At 42.0% G+C, this 26,752-nt stretch overlaps 2 protein-coding genes across 4 annotated transcripts in view; one reads left to right on the forward strand and one right to left on the reverse strand.

Annotated features, from left to right (window-relative positions):
- WSB2 (WD repeat and SOCS box containing 2) overlaps positions 1 to 9,151 on the forward strand; it is a 42,059-nt gene extending 32,908 nt beyond the window's left edge. For 2 of the 3 annotated variants that reach the window (XM_040416029.1, XM_040416030.1), the window contains exons 8-9: positions 2,177 to 2,284; positions 6,964 to 9,151. In XM_040416029.1, the coding sequence (XP_040271963.1) occupies positions 2,177 to 2,284; positions 6,964 to 7,129 (274 nt within the window). In that variant the 3' untranslated portion in view covers positions 7,130 to 9,151. The remainder of the gene's footprint in view (positions 1 to 2,176; positions 2,285 to 6,963) is intronic. The other variant, XM_040416032.1, reaches the window with a different exon arrangement.
- A 10,543-nt stretch (positions 9,152 to 19,694) lies between these two features.
- The window catches only part of RFC5 (replication factor C subunit 5), a 68,263-nt gene continuing 61,205 nt past the window's right edge, over positions 19,695 to 26,752 (reverse strand). Inside the window, exons 10-11 of the mRNA XM_040416033.1 lie at positions 24,687 to 24,741; positions 19,695 to 20,772 (exon numbers count right to left, since the gene is read on the reverse strand). Of these exons, the coding sequence (XP_040271967.1) occupies positions 20,676 to 20,772; positions 24,687 to 24,741 (152 nt within the window). The 3' untranslated portion in view covers positions 19,695 to 20,675. The remainder of the gene's footprint in view (positions 20,773 to 24,686; positions 24,742 to 26,752) is intronic.

Raw genomic sequence — 26,752 nt, forward strand, 5'->3', positions numbered from 1 at the left:
TACTCGAGTATAAGACGAGTTTTTTGGCACATATTTTTGTGCTCAAAAAGCCCCCTCGTCTTATACTTGAGTCTAGGTCTGTATTATAGCAACTTACATTGCCATAATACAGACCATGACATGTTGGGGGCCGGAGAAGCTGTTACTTACCTTTACAGCTGCTCCGGTCAGCTCCCAGCACGTCCGCGCGGCACCTCTGTTAAGCTCCCAGTAGGAGCGATTTGGCCGACCCGAAAATTATATGACCGAGATTATATATGAAGGGGCCCCGCTCACATAACTGGCTTTGTGTGTAAAGTATTTTACTAGTGTGTGAAACAATCTCTCTCCTATTGATAACAGGTCCAGCCTCTGTACTCACTTTCACGATGAATGCACTGCAGCGAGCGGCCCGGCCGGCGCGTGACTGACGTCACTTAGTAACGCTCCTGCTTCCTGAAGTGGGAGGAGCGTTACTAAGTGACGTCAGTCACGCGCCGGCCAGCTCGCTCCCGCTCGCTGTAGTGCATTCATAGTGACAGTGAGTACAGAGGCGGCCATGTTATCAATAGGAGAGAGCTTGTTTTACACACTAGTAAAATACTTTACACACAAAGCCAGTTATGTGCGCAGTTTAGGACACATGAGGGGACACATAGGGCCATGAGGGGGACCAGCATAAGATGCTATATGTACCCTAGTCTTATACTCGAGTCAATAATTTTTCCCATTTTTTTGGGGGTAAAATTAGGGTCCTCGGCTTATATTCGGGTCGGCTTGTACTCTAGTATATACGGTATATATATTTTGGTTTTACACAATAAGAGCATTTTTGAAACAAAAAAATCATGTTTTAGTGTTTCCATTTTCTGAAAGCCATATCTTTTTTTATTTTTTCGCCGATTGTCTTTAGGTAGGGGCTCATTTTTTTGTGGGATGAGATGATGGTTTAATTGGTACTTTTTTGGGGTACATATGATTCTTTTGATCACTTTTTATACTATTTTATGGGAAGTGCGGTGGGCAAAATTGCAATTCCATCATTGTTTTTCTTTTTTATGGTGTTCACTGTGCGGTAAAAGTACGTGATCCTTTTATAGATCAGGTCGTTATGGATGCGGCGATACCAAACACGTTTTAGTGTTTTTTATTTTTTACATTTATAACCAATTATATGTGCGGATATAGGAAGAAGTTGATTTTTTTTTTTTTTTTTACTCACTCACTTGATTCTTAAAGATCTAGTGGGTCTGATGCTTCTACAATACACTGCAGTACGCTTGTTGCGTCACAGGCCATTCTCACCTTAAAGTGAAATAATAAAATAAAAAGTATACATATTAGGTATTTCCGCGTCCGTAACAACCAGCTCTATAAATAAATCACATCACCTAATCCCTCAAGTGAACACTGTAAAATATAAAATAAAAACTGTGCCAAAAAAGCCATTTTTTTGTCACCTAACATCACCTAAAGTGCAACACCAAGCGATCAAAAAGGCGTATGCCCCCCAAAATAGTACCAATCAAACTGTCACCTTATCGTGCAAAAAAAATTGACTCTACCTAGGACAATCTGTCAAAAAATAAAAAAGCTATGGCTCTCAGACTATGGAGACACTAAAACACTTAATTTTTTTTTTGTTTCAAAAATGCTATTATTGTGTAAAACTTAAATAAGAAAAAGTATACATATTAGGTATTGCTACGTTCCATAATCTGCTCTGTAAAAATGTCACATAACCTAACCCCTCAGGTGAACACTTTAAAAAATTAATAAATAAAAACTGCTAAAACAACCAAATTTTTGGTCACCTTGCCCCATAAAGTGTCTTAAAAGCAGAGAGATTCAAATTTAGAAAAATGATTATTTTTTTTTCCGTTAACTTTTGGATTTTTTTTCATAAATAAAGGTAAAACATATTGACTCAAATTTACCATTAACATGAAGTACAATGTGTCATGAGAAAACAAGCTCTGAATGGTTTGGATAAGCAAAAGCGTTCCAAAGTTATTACCACATAAAGTGACACATGTCAGATTTGCAAAATTAGGCCTGGTCAGGAAAGGGGGTAAATGGCCCGGTCTGGAAGTGGTTAACAAAATTAATGATTTTTAATGAAAAATATGAGTTGACTATCTCTGGCTATTTTTAAATACTTAACACTTTTTTTTTATATATATACATTTTATTCTAGGTTTTTGAGGGTATGGTCCATAGAACTGCAAGAACCTCTGACTGCTGCTCCAGTTACCAATGGTCTGTGTTGTACCTTTTTTCCACAGGGGGGAATTCTTGCAACAGGGTAAGAATGGAGATATAACATGTGCAGTATATTATAGGGGTTATCAGTTGTGCTCATCAGTTTACATACCCTTGCAGAATTTATGATTTCTTAACCATTGTTCAGAGAATATGAATGATAACACAAAAAAATTTCTTCTTTCTTTAAGTGCCTCCTTATTGTGCATCTTGAAACAGTCACACCACATTCTTTCAGAGAGTCCTGTATTTCACCTGAAGTTATTTGTGTGTTTTTCCTTGCATCCCGAACAATTTTTCTGGTCATTTGGGTAGTTTGTGTTGTGATTATGATTCAAAAAGAGTAAACACAGTTGTTTGACAATAAATGGCTTCGGCCAACCACTAACCATGAGTGAAAGAAAAGTTTTTGTGTTATCATATATATTCTCTGAACAATAGTTAAGAAATAAGAAATTCTGCAAGGGTATGTAAACTTATGAGCACAACTGTAAAATACTATGCAATGAATAGGGCATTTCACATGAAGTATTATTGCAATATACATGGGGGGGAACCCATAGAGCAAACACGACGATCAAGGTGGTCCCACAGATGCTCTATTGGGTTCAAGTATGGGGAATTAGGGGGCCAGGGTAGTACTTGGAAGTCTTGGTCATGTTATTACATCCAATGTTGCATATTTCTAGCCATGTGACATGTCACATTGTCTTATTGGAAGATCCCATAGGACCCAAGAAAGACAGTCCGCATGTATGGGTGCAAATGATCTGCAAGGATAGATTTATACACATAGATGAATGGGCCCAGAAAATGCCATGAAAACATTCCTCAGACTACAACGCTGCCACCACCAGTCAGAGTTGAGCGATATACCAGTGGCAACGATATACCACGGTATTAAGAAACAGCAATATGGTGATACCACTGTTTCCTAATAACCGTGGTATTTTATGACGTCATGTGCGTTGACCGCTTCTAAATTTGCGTCCGCCCACCCCTGCATACCACTGAATACAAACACATTGCTTCCAACAGTGGCGGCCCCCGGCATATCCTCGTTCCTATATTCAAGGATCCACCTACTGACATCTGACGCCGGAATCGAAGCACACAAGCAAGGTGGCCGCGGGAATGTCTCTCCAGACTCCGACTCCCTCCTCGCCTGACTCCTAGCCTACAAAGAGTGTCCAGCCCAGAGGAAGTGGAGTGAGAGACCCAAAAACATAGAATAGAACCATCCCGGGTCACGGAGGTTGTCAGAAATAAAGGTCAGGTTTCTGTGATGTAAAAAAAATGAGACAAAGATAAATCATTTCAGAACTTTTTCCACCTTTTAATGTGACCTATAAACTGTACCAATCAATTGAAAAAAAAACTGAAATCTTTTAGGTGGAGGGAAGAAAACCCCAAAAACTTAAATAATGTGGTTGCATAAGTGTGCACACCCTCTTATAACTGGGGGTGTAGGTGTATTCAGAATTAAGCAATCACATTCAAAATCATGTTAAATAGGAGTCCGCATACACCTGCCATCATTTAAAGTGCCTCTGATTAACCCCAAATAAAGTTCAGCTGCTCTAGTTGGTCTTTCCTGAAATTTTCTTAGTCGCATCTCACACCAAGCCATGGTCCACAGAGAGCTTCCAAAGCATCAGAGGGATCTCATTGTTAAAAGGTATCAGTCAGGAGAAGGGTACAAAAGAATTTCCAAGGCATTAGATATACCATGGAACACAGTGAAGACAGTCATCATCAAGTGGAGAAAATATGGCACAACAGTGACATTACCAAGAACTGGACGTCCCTCCAAAATTGATGAAAACACGAGAAGAAAACTGGTCTGGGAGGCTACCAAGAGGCCTACAGCAACATTAAAGGAGCTGCAGGAATATCTGGCAAGTACTGGCTGTGTGGTACATGTGACAACAATCTCCCGTAATCTTTACATGTCTGGGCTATGGGGTAGAGTGGCAAGACGAAAGCCTTTTCTTACGAAGAAAAACATCCAAGCCAGGCTATATTTTGCAAAAACACATCTGAAGTCTCCCAAAAGCATGTGGGAAAAGGTGTTATGGTCTGATGAAACCAAGGTTGAACTTTTTGGCCATAATTCAAAAAGATATGTTTGGCCCAAAAACAACACTGCACATAACCAAAAGAACACCATACCCACAGTGAAGCATGGTGGTGGCAGCATCATGCTTTGGGGCTGTTTTTCTTCAGCTGGAACTGGGGCCTTAGTTAAGCTAGCGGGAATTATGAACAGTTCCAAATACCAGTGAATACTGGCACAAAACCTTCAGGCTTCTGCTAGAAAGCTGAACATGAAGAGGAACTTCATCTTTCAGTATGACAACGACCCAAAGCATACATCCAAATCAACAAAAGAATGGCTTCACCAGAAGAAGATTTAAAGTTTTGGAATGGCCCAGACCTGAATCTGATTGAAAATCTGTGGGGTGATCTGAAGAGGGCTGTGCACAGGAGATGCCCTCGCAATCTGACAGATTTGGAGTGTTTTTGCAAAGAAGAGTGGGCAAATCTTGCCTTGTCAAAATGTGCCATGCTGATAGACTCATACCCAAAAAGACTGAGTGCTGTTATAAAATCAAAAGGTGCTTCAACAAAGTATTAGTTTAAGGGTGTGCACACTTATGCAACCATAATTATTTTATTTTTATATTTTTTCTTCCCTCTACCTAAAAGATTTCAGTTTGTTTTTAAATTGAGTAGTACAGTTTATAGGTCACATTAAAGGTGGAAAAAGTTCCAAAATGATTTATTTTGTCTCATTTTTTTTACATCACAAACACCTGACATTTTAACAGGGGTGTGTAGACTTTTTAGATCCACTGTATATTGTTGTTGCGATAAATTTCTTAATATCGTTATCGTGGGAATATTTTTGAGATCGCCCAACCCTACCACCAGCTTGTTCTTCCAGCAATGGTTACAGGGTATTTATTATCTGAAATTTCTTGCCTGACATACCAACATTCATGCATTCGATGAAGCAAAAAATATGACTCATCGAATAAGGCAACCCTTTGCCAATCAGCGAAGGTCCACTTCCGATACTGACGAAAATATTGAAACCTCTTCTGCAGATGCAGTATCATTCGCTAAGGTGCAGTGACCATCTGTCTGCTTCGGAGGTTCACTGAACTGTTCTTTTAGACACACGTCTGGTAGCCTCCTGGTTCATTCTGGCCGTGGGCTGCTCCACTGTGGCGTGTCAGTTCGCTCTTGCGAACCTTTGTAGCCGATGTTTATCTCACATCAACACTCAGGATACACTTTCACCACAGCAGCATGTGAACAGTTCACCAACTGTGCAGTTTTAGAAATACTGACACCCTTTGCCTGAAAACCAATAATAATCCCTTTTTGTAACTGATAAATTGCCCTTTTTATCAATGACCACAAGGGATATGTTTGAATACAGCCTATCGCACCAAGCCACATGTGACTTCCTTTATGAGCTACTTGTTACTGATATTGAAAGTAGGAAGTGGTCATAATAATGTGACTCAACTCTGTATTTGAGTCGCGAGGGGATTTATCTTGGTAGAGTTATTATTCTGTAGTCTCTATTACACCTTTCCCAGGAACCTAAAAGGCCAATCTGCCTAGTTGTGGTACTGTTTAGGAGAAGGGAGGGGGATTGAACTTGGTAGATTTAGTATTCTGCAGTCTAATACAATTCCACATGGTGTAACCAAATCTGTTTTGTACTATTACTAAAGCCTCATGCAGACGTCCGTGGAACACGGCCTGTGAGATACCGGACTGGCATTGCAGGAGCGCACGGAGTCATTGGTTGCTATGACACTGTGCACTTTGTGCTGCCACTGCTGTACAGTAATACACTCGTATAGATCATAGGAGTGTATTACTGTACTGAGGCGGCACAAAGCGCACAGCGTCATAGCAACCAATGACGCCATGAGCTCCTGCAATGCCAGTCCGGTATCTCACGGACCGTGTTCCACGGACTTCCGCATGAGGCTTAACTAGGAGATTTCTTCCAACAAAATGGTGTCACTGTGTGTGACAAAAGTTATCCAGTCTACACCCAGCCCCCTCCTCCTAAACTTCCTGTCTCACATGCACTAGCATGAGGGGGAGAGGGGAAGGAGATGGCTTGGCTGCAGCCCGAGAGAACAAACCACAGTTTTTTCTGTTGTATTTTTCATGGTTTTCAATTGTGATATATGACTAAACAATAGCAAATAATGACATACCAGGAGATGTGTTTCATTTTGTTTGTTTTTTTCTTCTGTATTTTGGCTTTAGTTCCCCTTTAAACAGTAAATGGCTTACAGGTGAAACTCGAAAAATTTGAATATCGTGCAAAAGTCCATTTATTTCAGTAATGCAAATGAAAAGGAATGGCATTAATGCAGCTTTAAATTAGAATTTTGTGAAAAGGTTCAATATTCTAGGCTCAAAGTGTCACACTCTAGTCAGCTAATTAATCCATACCCCCTGAGCAAAGGGTACCTCAAAATTGTGACTTTGGGGTTTCATAAGCTGTAAGCCATAATCATCCAAATTATAAAAAATAAAGGCTTGAAATATCTCGCTTTGCATGTAATGAGTCTATCTCATATGTTAGTTTCACCTTTTAAGTTGCATTACTGAAATAAATGAACTTTGCACAATTTCTCGAGTTTAACCTGTATAACCCTGTGTAAATCATGTTCTTCTGTGTTCCAGAAACAGAGATGGGCACGTGCAGTTCTGGACATCTCCTCGAATTCTGCCTTCACTACGTCACTTGTGTCGTATGAAACTACGGCGCTTTCTAACCACCTATCAAGTACTTGCATTACCAATTCCTGGGAAAATAAAGGACTTCCTTATTTACAGGACTAATTATTAGACATGTTATCTCATATTCAGTAAACCCACTGAATCAGACCTCAATCTAGAACTTTGAAACCTTACACTGAAGCTGCGTAAACCTCATTCCTACCGTATCTGGCACAGCAAAAACAGTGGTACTGTAAGGATCAATTACAGAAACCAGCCCTGTAAGCTTGTGAGATCAATTTTAGAAATGAAATGTATGATTGTAGCCCCCTTCACTGATAACTTCAGTATAGATGGTAAAGGACAAAAATAATATATTGTTACAATTTTTAAGGTTGTGTTAACCTAACATTTGCATGAATCTTAAATTCATATCAAATCCCATGAATGTTCATCCAACTATACATTTTCTGCATTGATATTTACACCTGATTCAAACTGATTTCAAAAAGTAAACTAAAAATGTGAAAAAGTTGTAGAAATACCAAAAGGAAATGCCTAAAATGTTATGTTTATTAATCCTTGTAACCAATTAAATGTTCTGTTAAATGACTTTAAGGGGTTTTCCTAAAATGTTAGGGGCTGTTTCACAGAGCTAGTCCATTGCGGGAATAATCTACAGAATCAGTGACGTGAAACTGTCAGTATGATCCTATAGAACTAAGGTCATGCAGAGGCACAACGCATTATAAATCATAATGCCGTGCGCTCCTGCAAGACCAGAACAGAGGATCACGTTGACACACAGCGCAATTCCCGCAATGGACTGAGTGAAACAGCCCAAAAGCAGTCACATTTATGAGGTTACTGTATGTTAACACTACCTGCACATGGGTTTGGGTTGTCTTACAGAAATTCTGCATAAATATGATGTTGTTTAGCCACACCCTTGCATTGAAAAGGGTGAAATCTGCATAAAGAATTGACCTGCTGCAGATTTCAAAATCCACATTGCGGGTCAATTTGCATGGAACAAAAAAAAAAAATCTAAGTAGACATGAGATTTGGCTAATCCCATACACTTTGCTGGTACTGTATTATAATGCGGTTTTTCCACATAAGAATCCCTGTGGAAAAACCATGCATAATCTGCAATGTGTGCAGGTAGCCTAAAGGGGTTATCCCACAAAAATTATATCACTTAGGGCTCATACACCCGGCCGTTGCCATTTTTGCAGTCCGCAAAACACGGATACTGGCCGTGGGCATTCCGCATTTTGCAGAATGGAACGTCCGGCCTATAATAAAACTGTCTATCCTTGTCCATAACACAGACAAGTATAGGACATGTTCTATTTTCTGTGGGTGCCGTGAAAAGGATATGTGGATGCGGACAGCACACAGTGAGCTGTCTAAATCTTTTGCGGCCTAATTGAAGTGAATGGGTCTGCATCCTACCCGCAAAAAATATACGGTGTTGTGCATGAGCCCTTAGAGACAGCAAAACAGGTTATGGTCGTGTGCATGAGCCCTTATCCAGAGAATAGGCAGCTGGGACCCCACGCAGTCCCAAGAATGAGGGTCCCCTCCCTGAATGGAGTAGTAGTACGCATATCTGTCCACCACTTCATTCACCTCCAAGCAACTGACGTAGACAGCACTCCATCAGTGCATATTGGCGCTCCATTCAGAACTGTGGATCCTCTGCTCTCAGGGTCCCAGTGGCCGGATGCCCACAGTCCCATGTGGATAGTTGATAAATACTTTTCATGGAATAACCCCTTTAATAAAATGTTAAAGGCATCTTACACAAAGGCCCAGAGCAACGTTTTCATTACATATATATTGGCAAATAAAAACCCCTTTAACTTAAAACCAGACGATAAAACCTGCAGAGAATATAAATCTTTTTTTTTTTTTTTTTTTTCTGGTTTTGAGTTTGCCTATTGTGAATAACAGACAAACATCAGAAAGCAAAGCAAATGTGCTCATTGCATACATGTTCACTAAACTGCTTAATTGGGCAAAAAAAAGCAAATGTCATTTTCTGTTGGAATAGTCCGTTGTGCACATTGAGATTAACCATTCCTGTACCCATCCAATGTGATAATTTTGTAGCTTGTATTTTGCACTATAAAGAAGGTGATCTGTATGATGTGGTGTTATGTTTTTTATTTTTTTTATATTCAGAAAAAAGGCTCTGGTGTACAGCCCATGATCAACTCAGTTGTTGCATGTTATACTTGGTGTTCTGTTAGTCATGTGTCTGTTTGTCTGTGTCTCTGTCCATGAGCCTTTTTTGGTAGTGTAGCTACTTCTCATTTAAAGAGGACCTATCATGGTACTTCTGCCATAGAAATGGCACCACATCAGTGTCCGGTGTAGAAGATGAAACTCATTCACTTAAAAAGGTTCTATCGTGGGGCAGCCAATAGTTACTAACTATAGAATATGTTAACCAGCCGACTCACCCCAGAACTTACTCTTAAAGGGAATGTCACCAGTCTTATTCTGGCCCATCTGTCATTAGTTAATGCCGCTGTCAGTGATATTTTTTTAAATGTCCAGATGCTTTATTCTGTTCAGCAGCTCTAGCAGGCCCTGAGCGCTGGAGTCTGCTCATTGTTGTGCATGTACTGGAGAGTCCTCGTGTTCATGCTGGTTCCCCCTGCCATTGTTAGGCAGCTTTGTGCGTATACACAGTATAAAGCTTATATTACACCTATGAATGCTTGTTAGTGATGATCTGGCAGTGTAATACTGCCACCGATTACCCGCTGAACGAGCTTGTTTATCGTGTAATTGGAATCTTTCAACATGTTTAAAGATCGTTTGCCAGCAGCAGATCATCGTGTGTAATCGTGATCTGCTGCCGGCAAACAACGAATCAGTATGGGGACGAGAGATGGCATTGGCGATAGCTCTTTCCCGTACTGAGCAGGAGATTGCTGCATGTAATAGCAGTGGTCTCCTCCGCTGATGAGCAGGCAATTGCTGGGAAGGAACGCTTCCCTCCTGACAAATGCCTGCAAAATCTGCAGGTGTAACATAAGCTTAAGAGCTCATGCACACAACCGTTGTCGGCCGAATGGGTCCGCAATCCGGAAGGTGTGGTGCGGAACGGAGGCACGGAAATCCATGGAAGCACTACGGAATACCGTGGGTTTTCTGTCCGTGCCTCCACACCGCAAAAAAGTAGTGCAGACCATCGGATGCAGATCGCGGACCCCATTCAAGTGAATGGGTCCTGCGTCCGTATATAGTGGCCCTATGGTCGGTACATTGCAGACCCGACCTCTCATACGTGTTAGTTTTCCATCTGGATTTGATGCGTGTAGCGAACCTATGGCATCCAGCCTCAATCCTGACCCATTCATTTCAATGGGTCTGTGTACACGAGCATTGTTTTGCGTTCAGGAAAAATCACAGCATGTACTATATTGTGCGTTTTTCATGAAGCTCAGGCTCCGTAGAAGTGAATTGGGCTTGCGTGACAAATAGAAGGAGCCAAGGCTCATTTAATAAGAAAACTACAGCTCTCATGTCCAGGTCTATAGTAAACTCTATATAAGAATGCTTTCATTATTAGAAGCGTTAATTAACAAAATGCAAAGTGAATGAAGAAAATAAAAATTCTAATTGATATTTGGTGTGACCACCCTTTGCCTTCAAAACAGCATCAATTCTTCTAGGTACACTTGCACACAGTTTTTGAAGGTACTCGTTTGGAACAACTTTCCTACTACCTTGGAGAACTAACCACAGAGATTCTGTGAATGTAGGCTTATTCAAATCCTTCTGTCTCTTTATGTAATCCCACACAGACTTTATGATGTTGAGATCAGGGCTCGGTGGGGGCCTAAAACATCACTCTAGGACTCCTTGTTCTTCTTAATGCTAAAAAAATAGTTCTAAATGCCATTGGCTGTATATTTGGTTGTTGTCCTGTTGCAGAAGGATTATTCAGATATTGCATGATGGATAATTATCTGCCTGTATTTCTCAGCATTTCTATAGACACTCATTGTACCACGTTACTGTTTTCCTCCATAGTTGAGGCGCTTAGCCTTGTTTTCACATCAAAGGTATAACATTTTCACCACAATTCTGCCATGAACATCACTTATGGACAGACTTCTCCCAACAGTAGATAGGTGTACCTGGGTCCCACTGGTTTCTGACAATTTTGACCTGTTGACACCACTGTACATCTGATTTGCAAAGGGAAGTAGGCATGATGTGTCTATCATCTGCAGCACTAAGTTTCCTTGGCCGACCACTGAGACATATAGGCAGATATTTATCCATCATGCAGTATGATCAGGGAAGCATCTGATTAGTGTGAAAAGAGGTGAGATCTGCGCACCCTTGAATGGTGGGTGCTCATAGAAGACAATAGTCTGTCCAATATGTAGGTAGATCTGGCACACCAGAATACTTTATCAATGCTGCTTTAATTAATATTCAAATCATTTTGTACACTTAAATCAAGATTTTACAGCTATCTTTACAGGCCATAAAAGTCCCAACGTTTCGGTGGATTGACAACCTTTATCAAGGGATCCAGATTAAATCACACAGACTTGGGCCACAGATTCTTTGATAAAGGTCATCAATCAACCGAAACGTTGGGACTTTTATGGCCTGTAAACATAACTGTAAAATCTGGATATAAAAGAATGTACCAAATGATTTGAATATTAATACTAATTAAAGCAGCATTGAAAAGTATTCTGGTCATAGATCTACCTACATATTGGAAGCATCTGATTGGCTGTATGTCAGGATTTGTGTTGAGCGAAGCGAGCTTTGGATGCTTAATCTGAAGTTTGAAGATCATTTAAAACCTCGGAATAATACTGTACAGAGATTTGTCTCCGTACAGTATTAGAATGTATGGGCTCCGATGAATCAGAGTAAGTTATTCACAAAGTTGCACGAGACTTCGTTGAATAACTTTGGTAGTTGAGTTTTAATGTGGTTTTTCACTTTAAGAATCGCCTACTGAAGTTATTCAACGAAGTCACCTGGCACTCCCACTGATGAGCTGGTTGAAGCTGTCGACATTGCAGAGGTGAGCAGGTATAATTCAAGAAGCCACCCCATTTAAGTGAATGTCATGGCTTCTTGTAAATACACCTGCTCACCGCTACAATGTTTGCACAGTTGGCAGATGAGGGGGATGTCGGTTCAGGGAGAGCACTGCTGCAGCCGGACACTTCCTCTGCCAGTCAGGGGAATGTCGGCTCCAGTAAGCAGGGGACCAGGAGAGCAGGGCAGGCCAGACAGGTGCTGGTAGTGGGAGACTCAATTATTAGGCCTATTGCACACGACCGTATGGCTTTTTCAGTGTTTTGCGGTCCGTTTTTCACGGATCAGTTGTTCCGTTTTTTGTTTCCGTTTCTGTTTTCCGTATGGCGTATACAGTAAATACATAGATAAAATTGGGCTGGGCATAACATTGTCAGAGGTACATACCTTATGGGAATAAATAAGGAACAAGAAGAAACCAATGTGGATAAATAGAACAGTAAAGAAGGCATTTAAATCACTAAAACAGGAGGGTAGTGAGGAAGCACTGAAAAACTATAAGGAAAAAAATAGAATATGTAAAAAAAAACGAATAAAAGCGGCCAAACTAGAGACCGAGAGATTAATTGCCAAAGAGAGTAAAACTAACCCTAAAATGTTCTTCAATTATATAAATGGTAAAAAGTATAAATCTGAAGGTGTCGGCCCTTTACAGAGTAATGAGGGGGGAGTTGCAGAGAGCGATGAGGAGAAAGCAAAGCTATTAAATATTTTTTTTTTCTCCACTGTAGAAAATAAACTGTCAGATGAAATGCAGAATGTAAAAGTAAATCCCCCATTAAAAGTGCCCTGGCTGACCCGGGAAGAAGTACAGCGGCATCTTAAAAATATTAAAATAGACAAATTGCCAGGACCGGATGGCAGCCCCCTTCCCCCCTCCATTTAATTCACTAGTCAGTAAGGCTTGATTTCAATCATAGTTTTCTACATAAAGACTAATTCTTGCTGGTATAACTTATAATATGCAAGTAGATGAAGATTTTTAGAATAACTTTTCATATTAGTTTGATTCTGCATTCATAGGTTTGTAGAAGTTAGGATTAAGGTATTTTTCTCAACTCTGTTCAGGTTATAACATTTTTGCTGTGAAGAAGAGGCATGTGATCTCTGCTGAGTCAAATTCAGTTTTGAGAACTGCAAAAGCAAACCAAGCATCTGTGATAATATCTTGTAGGCAGAGAAACTGCCCAATAATCTTACAAAAACCTCTGGAAGAGCATGACATTGTGAATGGATTAATGGAATTTATTTACCCAAAAAATTACACATATAGAAACATAGAATGTGTCGGCAGATAAGAACCATTTGGTCCATCTAGTCTGCCCAATATACTGAATACTATGAATAGCCCCTGGCCCTATCTTATATGAATGATGGCCTTATGCCTACCCCATGCATGCTTAAATTCCTTCACTGTATTTGCAGCCACCACTTCTGCAGGAAGGCTATTCCATGCATCCACTACTCTCTCAGTAAAGTAATACTTCCTGATATTACTTTTAAACCTTTGCCCCTCTAATTTAAAACTATCTCCTCTTGTAGCAGTTTTTCTTCTTTTAAATATTCTCTCCTCTTTTACCTTGTTGATTCCCTTTATGTATTTAAAGGTTTCTATCATATCCCCTGTCTCGTCTTTCTTCCAAGCTATACATGTTAAGGTCCTTTTAATCTTTACTGGTATGTTTTGTCCTGCAATCCATGTACTAGTTTAGTAGCTCTTCTCTGAACTCTCTCCAAAGTATCAATATCCTTCTGGAGATATGGTCTCCAGTACTGCGCACAATACTCCAAATGAGGTCTCACTAGTGCTCTGTAGAGCGGCATGAGCACCTCCCTCTTTCTACTGGTAATGCCTCTCCCTCTATACCCAAGCATTCTGCTAGCATTTCCTGCTGCTCTATGACATTGTCTGCCTACCTTTAAGTCTTCTGAAATAAAGACCCCCTAAATCCCTTTCCTCAGATACTGAGGTTAGGACTGTATCACTGATTTTATATTCTGCTCTTGGGTTTTTACACCCCAGGTGCATTATCTTGCACTTTTTGACCATTCCTCTAGTTTTCCTAAATCCTTTTCCATTTGCTGTATCCCTCCAGGAACATCAACCCTGTTACAAATCTTTGTGTAATAATATTACAGGTTATAGCTACTAGAGAGGGGTCGTTGATTCAGGGAGTTATCGGATTGCCTGAACGGAATCGGGCAGGAATTTTTTTCCCTTTTAAGTGGGGAAAATTGGCTTCTATCTCACAGGATTTTTTTTGCCTTCTTCTGGATCAACTTGCAGGATAACAGGCCGAACTGGATGGACAAATGTCTTTTTTCGGCCTTATATACTATGTACGTTAATGTGGACGGCGAGCAGGTAAACAATGAAGGGAAGGCTGTGCTGGCACAGCGGACATCCTTCTTTTCAACCACCTGATGGGAGGGGGTGCTGGGAGTTGGACCCTGCCGATCTGATATTGATGGCCTATCCTCTGTAAATTCCCTTTAACATCATCAAGTCTGTCTGGGATTATATGAAGACACAGAAGGATTTGCGCAAGCCTACATCCACAGAATCTCTGTGGTTAGATCTCCAAGATGTTTGGAACAACCACCCTGCTAAGTTCCTTCAAAAACTGTGTGTAAGTGTACCTAGAACTGATGCTGCTTTGAAGGAAAAGGGTGGTTACACAAAATACTGATTTGATTTCTGTGTTGTTCATTCACTTTGCATTTTGTTATTTTTTAAAGTATTCTTACTTTACAGCATTTTTCCCACACGTCTAATACTTTTGCTATATATATATATATATACATACATACACACCTAAAGAATTATTAGGAACACCATACTAATACGGTGTTGGACCCCCTTTTGCCTTCAGAACTGCCTTAATTCTACGTGGCATTGATTCCACAAGATGCTGATAGCATTCTTTAGAAATGTTGGCCCATATTGATAGGATAGCATCTTGCAGTTGATGGAGATTTGAGGGATGCACATCCATGTCACGAAGCTCCCGTTCCACCACATCCCAAAGATGCTCTATTGGGTTGAGATCTGGTGACTGTGGGGGCCATTTTAGTACAGTGAACTCATTGTCATGTTCAAGAAACCAATTTGAAATGATTCGAGCTTTGTGACATGGTGCATAATCCTGCTGGAAGTAGCCATCAGAGGATGGATACATGTTCTCATTCTGTTTACGCCAAATTCGGACTCTACAATTTGAATGTCTCAACAGAAATCGAGACTCATCAGACCAGGCAACATTTTTCCAGTCTAATTTTGGTGAGCTCATGCAAATTGTAGCCTCTTTTTCCTATTTCTAGTGGAGATGAGTGGTACCCGGTGGGGTCTTCTGCTGTTGTAGCCCATCCGCCTCAAGGTTGTGCGTGTTGTGGCTTCACAAATGCTTTGCTGCATACCTCGGTTGTAACGAGTGGTTATTTCAGTCAACGTTGCTCTTCTATCAGCTTGAATCAGTCGACCCATTCTCCTCTGACCTCTAGCATCCACAAGGCATTTTTGCCCACAGGACTGCTGCATACTGGATGTTTTTCCCTTTTCACACCATTCTTTGTAAACCCTAGAAATGGTTGTGCGTGAAAATCCCAGTAACTGAGCAGATTGTGAAATACTCAGACCGGCCCGTCTGGCACCAACAACCATGCCACGCTCAAAATTGCTTAAATCACCTTTCTTTCCCATTCTGACATTCAGTTTGGAGTTCAGGAGATTGTCTTGACCAGGACCACACCCCTAAATGCATTGAAGCAACTGCCATGTGATTGGTTGACTAGATAATTGCATTAATGAGAAATAGAACAGGTGTTCCTAATAGTTCTTTAGGGGAGTGTGTGTGTGTGTGTGTGTGTATATATATATATATATATACACACACAGCCTTGCAAAAGTATTCACAACCCCCCCCCCCCTTGACTTTTTTCGTGTCTTGGTGCCTCACAACCTGGAATTAACATGGATTGTTTGCATCATTTAATTTACAGACCATGCCCACAACATTGAAGATGTTTTTTATTTATTTTATTGTAAAAGCAAACAAAAAATAGGATAAAGTAATAGAAAAAGTCAATATACTTTGTAGAGCCACCTTTTGCGGCCATCACAGCTCCACGTCGCTTTGGATAAGTCTCTATGAGCTTGCCACATTTTACCAATGGGATTTTTGCCCATTCCTCCTTCCAAAACTGCTCCAGCTCCTTCAAGTTGGATGGTTTGCACTTGAGAACAGCAATCTTTAAGTCTGACCACAGATTTTCTATTGGATTGAGATCTGGGCTTTGACTAGACCATTCCAACACATTTACATATTTCCCCTTAAACCACTTAAGTGTTGCTTTAGCAGTGTGTTTGGGGTCCTTGTCCTGCTGAAAGGTAAACCTCCGTCCTAGCCTCAAATCACACACAGAGTGATATAGGTTTGCTCAAGAATATTCCTGTATTTAGCAGCATCCAGCTTTCCCTTAACTCTGACCAGTTTCCCAGTCCCGGCTGCTGAAAAACATCCCCACAGCATGATGCTGCCACCACCATGTTTCATTGTGGGGATGGTGTTCTTTGGGTGATGTGATGGGTTTGTGCCAGACACAACGTTTTCTTTGACGGCTGAAAAATGCAATTTTTATTTCATCAGAGCAGAGCACCTTCATCCATACATTTTGGGAGTCTCCCACATGCCTTTTCACAAAGTGCCTTTTTGTTTTTGGCTGAAAGTAATGGCTTTCTTCTGGCCATTCTGCCATAAAGCCCAACTCTATGGAGCGTACGGCTTATTGTCGTCCTATGTACAGATACTCCAGTCTCTGCCATGGAACTATGCAGCTCTTCCAGAGTTACTTTAGGTCTCTGTGTTGCCTTCTCTGATTAATGCCCTCCTTGCCAGGTCTGTGAGTTGTGGTGGACGGCCGTCTCTTGGCAGGTTTGCTGTTATGCCATGTTCTTTCCATTTGGTTATGATAGATTTGATAGTGCTCCTGGGGATCATCAAAGATTTGGATATTTTTTTTATAACCTAACCCTGACTTGTACTTCTCAACAACATTGTCCCTAACTTGTTTGGAGAGTTCCTTGGTCTTCATAGCAGTGTTTGGTTAGTGATGCCTCTTGCTTAGGTGTTGCAGCCTTTGGGGCCTTTCCAAAAAAAAAAAAAAAAAGGGTGTGTATATGTAATGACAGATCATGTGACCCTTAGATTGCACACAGGTGGACATCATTTCACTAATTATGTGACTTCTGAAGGTAATTGGTTGCACCAAGGCTTCCTAACAAAGGCGGTGAATACATATGCACATGCCAATTTTCTATTTCTAAACAATAGTTTTATTTATAATTTTTTCTCATTTCACTTCACCAACTTATTGATCCATAACATAAAATTCAGATTAAGAAAACATTGAACTTAAGGCTGTAATGTAACAAAACACAAAAAAAGTCAAGAAAGGGGGGGTTGAATACTTTAGCAAGGCACTGTGTGTATGTATATATATATATATATATATATATATATATATATATATATATATATATTATACATTTATTGTTTTGGGGGTGGAGGTTCACAGTTAAAGGACCCCCCACCACTAATAATTAACCCATATTTCTGGATGTGTCTGGAAATTAATACATTATGGTCATACTATTGCTGAAACCATACTGTACATCCAAGTTCAGAAGTGTCAGATTGAGTCTACACAGGAAACTAGCCACAAACTTAAATGTATTTTACTGGGAGTTTGTGATAGACCAACACAAAGTAACAAGTAGGTGTGAAGTGAAAAGAATATATGGTTTTTAAAAATTTTTATTAAAAAAAAAAAATTTGAAAAGTGAGGCATGCGTTGTGATCAATTGCCATCACCTAATTAGTAAATCTAGTCCACCTGTGTGTAATTTATTATTAGTATAACTACAGCTGTTCTGTGAAGGCCTCCCAAACAGCATCATGAAAATCAAGGAACACAACAGACAGGTCGGGGATAAAGTTTTGGAGAAGCAAAAAGCAAGGTTAGGTTATAAAAAATAATTATATATATATATATATATCCAGAAAATTGTTCATGCCAACATCCAAAATTGGAAGGGGTATGGCACAACTGCAAACCTACCAAGACATGGCCTACCACCTAATCTCACAGCCCAAGCAAGGAGAACACTAATTAGAGAAGCAGCCAAGAGGCCCATGGTCACTCTGAAGGAGCTGCAGAGATCCATAGCTCAGGTTGGAGTCATGTACTGCACAAATCTGGCCTTTATGGAAGAGTGGCAAGAAGAATTTTTAAAAGCAAGCCATAAGTCATCCCATTTGAAGATTGCCACAAGCCATGTAATGGACACAGCAACCATGTGGAAGGTGCTCTGGTCACACAAGACCAAAGTGGAACTTTCTGGCCTAAATGCAAAAAGTTGATAGGAAGATGGATGGAGCAAAATACAGGGCAATCCTTGAGGAAGACCTGTAAGAGACTTGAGATTGGGACAAAGGTTCACCTTCCAGCAGGACAACAACCCTAAACATACAACCAGAGCTACAATGGAATGGCTTAGATCAGGGATGCCCAACTTGTGGCCCTCCAGCTGTTGCAAAACTACAATTCCCAGCATGCACAGCCTACAGCTATTAGGGCATGCTGGGAGTTGTAGTTTTGCAACAGCTGGAGGGACGCAGGTTGAGCACCCCTGGTTTAGATCAAAGCATATTCATGTGTTAGAATGGCCCAAAGTCATTGAGAATCTGTGGCAAGACTTGAAAATTGCTGTTCAGACGCTCTCCATCCAATCTGACTGAGCGTGAGCTATTTTGCAAAGAATGGGAAAAAATGCCAGCAAAGCTGCATACCGCAAAAGACTTGCATCTGTAACTGCAGCGAAAGGTAGTCCTTCAAAGTATTGACTCAGGGGATAAATACAAATGCAGCCACACTTTAAAGATTTTTATTTATTAAAATTTTTGAAAACCATGTATCATTTTCTTTTCAATTCACACATGCTTGCTACTTTGTATTGATCTGTCACATGAAATACCAATAAAAATACATTTAAAGGGAACCTGTCACCTCAAAAATGCATCTACATCCGCCAGCAGTACCTCATAGTAGCGCGCAGTCTGATGATAATCATATATTTCATCCTGTTGTCTGATGCTGCATAAGTTTTAAAAAAATGCTGTTTTATTCTCCATCAGCGCTATATTGCTGGTCAACTTAAAGTTAAGGGGCAGTGGCCTCCTTGCTTCAAGTCAAAGTAGCCACGCCTCTTAACCCCCTCTTGCCTGAGAGTGACTGCCTGCAGTTCAGCCGCGGCTGCCAAAGTCTCGTGCATGCTGAAACCCAGCTAACAGCGGCAGCAGAAGATGGGATCGCGCACGAGTACAGAGCGCACCGCGCATGTGCAAGTCTTTGGCAATTGGGACCAAACTGCAGGCTGTCACTCAGGCAAGAGGGGACGGTTAGGGGGAGTGGTTACCTTGACTTGAAGCAAGGAGGCCGCTGCCCCCTTGACTTCAAGCCGACCGGCAATATAGCGATGATGGAGAATAAAATTGCGTTTTTTTTTTTAACTTATGCAGCATCGGACAACAGGATCAAATATATGATTATTATCAGACTGCGGGCTACTATGAGGTACTGCTGGCGGGTGTAGATGCATTTTTTAGGCGACAGGTTCCCTTTAAGTTTTTGGGTGTAATGTGAAAAAATTTGGAAAAGTTTAAGGGGTATAAATACTTTTTCAAGGCACTGCATGTAGCTTCTTTGAGGGTAAGCATATTGCACCCTTTGCGATGCAGTGAACAACATGTCTGTTAGGTAATTATTATTTTGACTGGAGACATATGTCCCTCATGAATATGCTTGATGTAAAAGTCATATGTTTGAGAGCTCCCGTAATAATATGGTAGCTAAGATTGAAGCGATGAGGCCTTCACGTGCCAGAAACCTGGTACTGTAAATGATAAAGGGAAACCCTTTCCTAGTGAGCCTTGCATCACATGCACAGATATGATCCACTGGAGATAAAGACATTCAAACAGTGAGTGTTGTGTGAGACTGAAGTATTTGATATGTTGAATCTACAAAATATGTCCATGACAATAATATGTGACAGATCAGAGCAGGAGATTTCACCAAATTCTAGTCAGCCTTCAGATATGGACTTCGAATAGAAGATAATTAACAGATTCACACTGAAGGACACCTAATCATCTTTTGGTAGGTCTCCTCCAATGGGGTTGGTGCAATGAAAATATGGTGGAGGCAGACATAATGTCCCCTCCAATTCTAGGTATTGTGGAAGTCCAATGGCTGTCTTACATCAGAAGGGCCCTTTAAATCTTATAAACTGTAATCTCAAGAAATACCATTCACTTTATTTCTGCAGTAAGCCCCTCTTAGGTAACCTACCATTCATTTTCTAGGGGACCATCCAGTACTAGCATCACACCCAAATGTTCTTGCAAATGCAAACATCCAGTCTGTGTTCCAAGAACAGAACAGCCCATGTGTGTTCTTGCTGACCAGTTTTTATGGTGTCCTTGTGTAACCTTGAGCACAAATCTGTCTAGTTGCCACATCCTAGTCTAAGCTTCCGCTGCAATCATGTCTCGAGTGACCTGGAATGCAGCTATGAGGGAACTGAGCTGAATCTTCTCGCTGGTCCCAGAAGCCAGTCTGTACCTGAAAAGGAAAAGCTGCTTAATCAATATGTCAAGTTCAACTCCCACACATTTCAGGATTGCCAATTTTACTACGTCCATGTGAAGCAGTAAGGTCTTGTGTGGACACAGAAAGGGAATGTATCATTGGGAAATTACATACTTTTTATATTCAGGTAATTTAAGTTTGGCAACATTAACACCACAGTGAAAAAATATAGCCTTTAGACGGGTGCACTCCTAGCTAAACGATTGTTAACAGGAACCGGTCATCAATTTTAACCCCTTAAGGACCCTGGGATTTTGCACTTTTGCGTTTTCATTTTTCACTCCTCGCCTTTCCATAGTCCTAACTTTTCTATTTTTCCATTCACAGCCTCATGAGGGCTTATTTTTTGCGGGACAAGTTGTAATTTCTAATGGCACCATTTACGGTTGCATATCATGTAGTAGGGAGCGGGAAAAAAAATCCAAATGGGGTAGAATTGGGGGGAACAAAATGCAATTCTGATAAAGGTTTTTTTTTTTATTTATTTTTTTACATTGTACACTATGCGGTAAAATTGACCTATTATCCTTATTCTCCAGGCCCGTACAGTTACGATACCACACTTGTATAATTTTTCTTGCGTTTTTATACTGAAAAAAATAAATATATAAATCCTTTAAAAAGGGGAAAAAAAATGTTTTTCAGAACCATATTCTGACCCCTACAACTTTTTTGTAGTTATTTGTACAGGGCTGTGTGAGAGCTAAGGCAGGCACCGTTACCGGGGGGAATCTGTGGCAGGCACCGTTACCGGGGGGAATCTGTGGCAGGCACCGTTACCGGGGGGAATCTGTGGCAGGCACCGTTACCGGGGGGAATCTGTGGCAGGCACCGTTACCGGGGGGAATCTGTGGCAGGCACCGTTACCGGAGGGAATCTGTGGCAGGCACCGTTACGGGGGGGAATCTGTGGCAGGCACCGTTACGGGGGGGAATCTGTGGCAGGCACCGTTACGGGGGGGAATCTGTGGCAGGCACCGTTACGGGGGGGAATCTGTGGCAGGCACCGTTACGGGGGGGAATCTGTGGCAGGCACCGTTACGGGGGGGAATCTGTGGCAGGCACCGTTACGGGGGGGAATCTGTGGCAGGCACCGTTACGGGGGGGAATCTGTGGCAGGCACCGTTACGGGGGGGAATCTGTGGCAGGCACCGTTACGGGGGGGAATCTGTGGCAGGCACCGTTACGGGGGGGGGAATCTGTGGCAGGCACCGTTACGGGGGGGAATCTGTGGCAGGCACCGTTACGGGGGGGAATCTGTGGCAGGCACCGTTACGGGGGGGAATCTGTGGCAGGCACCGTTACGGGGGGGAATCTGTGGATGGCATGACACTGCTAGGGGGGGGGGAATTCTGTTGATGACAGATAAATAGCATCTTATGCTGTTTGTCATCCACAGATCTCCCCCATAACAGTCTCAACCACTGTGAATGACCCCCAATACAGGGGGTGGGGGCTGGCATCTACACTAGTTTTTTAATGGCAGCGGGGGCCCAGTGCAGTCATTGTATTCTATTGTACCAGGCCCCGCTCACTGTACTAATCGTATCTATGGTAACTGCAGGCAATGTTTACCTATAGAATATGTTCGATCCAGCAGCCTGTACTTACGACCATAGCAGGCAGGAGGCTGGGCGGGCACTGGCAGCGTAACTCACTACGTCACGTGTCCGCTCTGCCTGCTTCATTCATAAAGTGGGCGGAGCAGGCACGTGACGTAGGAAGTTACGCTGCCAGTTATGGTCGTAAGTACAGGCTGCTGGATCGAACATATTCTATAGTTAAACATTGCCTGCAGTTACCGTAGATACGATTAGTACAGTGAGCGGGGCCCGGTGCAATAGAATACAGTGACTGCACCGGGCGCCCCGCTGCCATTACAAAACTAGGTGCCGGCCCCCAGCCCCTCCTCGCTGATACATATGCCGGCTGCGCTATGCAGCATGCGGTCGGCGGTGTATCAGTGTAAACGGCAGCATTCGCCCCATAAGACGCACTGCCATTTTCCTCCCACTTTTTTTTGGGGGGGGGGGGGAAAGAAGAGAGTGTGTGTCTTATAGGGCGAAAAATACGGTAATTGGACTCTGGCTTCGGTCAATTAGCTCAAGGTGACAGGTCTCAGCCGGGGAACGCTGTTACCGGACCGGAAGCGCGCGACTTCCGGTTCAGATCTGCGCAGATGCCGTGGTCACATTTGACCACGGCATCTAAAAGGTAAGATGTATGCGATTAGCCTTATGGCAGAAACCACGCGGCTAAGGCGCCCGCTGCCTGCGCGAGCGGGCGCCATTTTTAGGTATCGGACCCATGACGTACAGCTACGTCATGGGTCCTTAAAGGGTTAAGCTGAACTCACCGAGGATAGCATAAAGTATTGACAGACGCGCTGATTTCAGTGGTAAGGGGTTCCCTAGAAACAGCATCATAACCATTGCAGCCCAGACCTGGAAAAAAGTCCACCTACCTAAGAAGAGTCAGTTATTCCTAAGCTCCTGTTTTCCCCACCATCTGCTGATGGACAGTCTTCTCCTTACTGACTCTTCTCAGGTAGACTGGACTCTTTCAGGCCCAGGCTGCATTTACTTCTAGCTCATGAGTGACACAGCGCATCTGTCATTACTTTATGCCGCTGAGAGAGAGAGGGCAGCATAAAATTGATAACAGGTTCCCTTTAAGAACAAAAAAAAATTGCCATGTGAATAGCCCTATTGACTTCAATTGGTTGTAAAAATGGCGGTGCAACATTCCCAATTGTGTGAATGTGTGATAACTATAAAATCATGAGGGTTTTACTACTGTAACATTACATTACAGCCGGCTGTATCCAGCTATACCCGATATGGTACATTCTGGCCGGCTGTTCTTCTGACAGAATGTACTGTATATTGCAGCTGTGAAAGAAGCCTTATGTGTGTGCAATTATTTGAAAAAAAAATATTGTTTTTATAAAGCAATACGTTATTTTAAGAAGGTTCTTCTTATTAGAGTGCTCGATTAATCGTAAAAATAATAATCTATAGAATACTCGATTACTGCAGCCCTAAACCACTGGCACAGAACAGGTTGACATTTTCTATAGTTCTCTTTACATCTTTGCTGTGTGGCCTTATAGTATAATTACAGATGAAAGCACACACTTTACTGTGGTGAAACTGTACACTGCAAAGCCTCAATAAAATGCATACGAGTTGGCAGAGCGCAGGGTGTGGAGGTATAGCGGTCAGGGTCTCTATGCATCTTCCCTTCCACTACCTGATCTCTAGGAGAGGTACAGTATCTCTACCTAGAAACAACTTGTAGAAGTTCTCCAGCTGCTAACTCCCAATACATGCAGTTGCCACAAAGCACACACCCTGCTGCATTAAAGGGGCTGTCTCACTTCAGCAAATGGAATTTACCATGTAGAGGAAGGTAATACAAGTCACTACTAATGTAATGTTATTATCCATATTGTTTCCTTCGCTGCCAAGATGCATTTTTCCATCACATTACACACTGCTCTTTCCATGTTTATGACCACCCTGCAATCCATCAGTGGTGGTCAAGCTTGCACACTAGGAAAAAATGAAGGCCTCTCTTTTTCCTATAGTGTGCAAGTATGGCCACCAGTGATAGATTGTAGGGTGGTCGTATTAATAGAAACGAGAAGTGTATAATGTGATGGAAAACTGAATCCAGCCAGCAAAGGAGACAATATGGACAATCACAATACATTAGTAAGTGCCTTGTATTAACTTCCTCTACATGATAAATGCTATTTGCTGAAGTGAGACAACCCCTTTAACCGCACAGACAATACAGGAAGGGAATCTGCTTGATACAGTCCCTTTAATATGAGTATCTGACTAGACAAGAAGCCCTTTACATAATGTGGTGTAAGATACTCACTCTATATCAGCCATCTTTGTTAGCAAATGCATTCGAACAGATGGTGGAAAATCCACTGTGAAGAAAAATGGAAAAACAGATGGATTATTTTAGCTCACATTTCCCACGCATATTGGCAATGCTCTGGACATATAGATATAAAGTATCTATCGTTTGCTTTATATCACTTTCCCCCTCCATTATGGAAGTATTTATTAGTATGCAGGAGGCACAGGGGGCAGTGGGTGAAGATGGCTGCATTCACCACGCCCTGGTATTCTTCTGGGCCCCGCAATACACTGTCCTGACTGCGGGATGTATCTCACACTGTGCGTCGCCAGGTCACTGTGCAGCGTGGGGCATGGAAAAAGACCAGTGAGCGGTGAGTGCAGGAACAGCCCGTGGTCAGGGGTTGGAGAGGCAAGTCCATTTATTTATGTTATATCTGAAATGAGGTCTGATGAGGCTTGGGAGGGTATGAGGTCCAGGAGGTGGTCCCATCAGTGATTAAGTCTAGGTCTACACGACGACATTTGTCGCACGACAATTTTTATAATGGTAGTCTATGGTGTCGCACTGTGACATGCTGCGACAGGACAGTCGCAAAAAACCCATTCAAGATGGATTTTTCTGCGACTGTCGCATTGCAGTCGCAGGTCTCAATGCGACACGATAATTTTTATAATGGTAGTCTGTCGCGGGACATTAATGTCATACAACACATGTTGCAGTGTAGTTGTGCCCTATGTGTCGCGCGACAAATGTCGTTGTGTAGACCTAGACCATGCACAGTTATGGAGAGATATGGAAACCATACTTAAGGAGAGGATTGTGGAACATCTAAAATCCCATGGATTGCAAGATGAAAAACAGAATGGGTTTACTTCAGGGAGATCATGTCAAACTAATCTTATTGATTTTTTTGGTTTGGGTGACTAAAATAGATGGCGGAGGTGCAGTAGACATCACTTATCTGGACTTTAGTAAGGATTTTGATACTGTCCCACATAGAAGGCTTATCAATAAATTACAGTCTTTGAGCTTGGACTCCCATATTGTTGAATGGATTAGGCAGTAGCTGAGGGACAGACAACAAAGGGTTGTAGTCAATGGAGTATATTCAGACCATGGTCTTGTTAGGCTACTTTCACACCTGCGTTAGGTGCGGATCCGTCTGGTATCTGCACAGACGGATCCGCACCTATAATGCAAATGCTTAGATCCGTTCAGAATGGATCCGTTTGCATTACCATGAACAAAAAAAAAAAATTGTGTCAACTTCAAACGGATCCGTCCCCATTGACTTACATTGTAAGTCTGGACGGATCCGTTTGCCTCCGCACGGCCAGGCGGACACCCGAACGCTGCAAGCTGCGTTCAGGTGTCCGCCTGCTGAGCGGAGCGGAGGACAAACGGTGCCAAACTGAGCGGATCCGCATCCACTCAGAATGCATTAGGGCTGGACGGATCCGTTCGGGGCCGCTTGTGAGAGCCTTCAAACGGAGCTCACAAGCGGAGCCCCGAACGCTAGTGTGAAAGTAGCCTTACCAGTGGGGTACCTCGGGGATCTGTTCTGGGACCCATATTGTTTAATATCTTTATTAGTGAAATTGCAGAAGGCCTCGGTGGTAAGGTGTGTCTTTTTGCTGATGACACAAAGATTTGTAACAGGGTTGATGTTCCTGGAGGGATACACCAAATGGAAAAGGATTTAGGAAAACTAGAGGAATGGTCAAAAATCTGGCAACTAAAATTTAATGTTGATAATTGCAAGATAATGCACCTGGGACGTAAAAACCCAAGAGCGGAATATAAAATCAGTGATACAGTCCTAACCTCAGTATCTGAGGAAAGGGATTTAGGGGTCATTATTTCAGAAGACTTAAAGGTAGGCAGACAATGTCATAGAGCAGCAGGAAATGCTAGCAGAATGTTTGGGTGTAGAGGGAGAGGCATTACCAGTAGAAAGAGGGTGGTGCTCATGCCGCTCTACAGAGCACTAGTGAGACCTCATTTGGAGTATTGTGCTCAGTACTGGAGACCATATCTCCAGAAGGATATTGATACTTTGGAGAGAGTTCAGAGAA

This window comes from Bufo bufo, chromosome 2, assembly GCF_905171765.1.
Source record: "Bufo bufo chromosome 2, aBufBuf1.1, whole genome shotgun sequence".
In the NCBI taxonomy this organism is placed as follows: domain Eukaryota; kingdom Metazoa; phylum Chordata; class Amphibia; order Anura; family Bufonidae; genus Bufo; species Bufo bufo.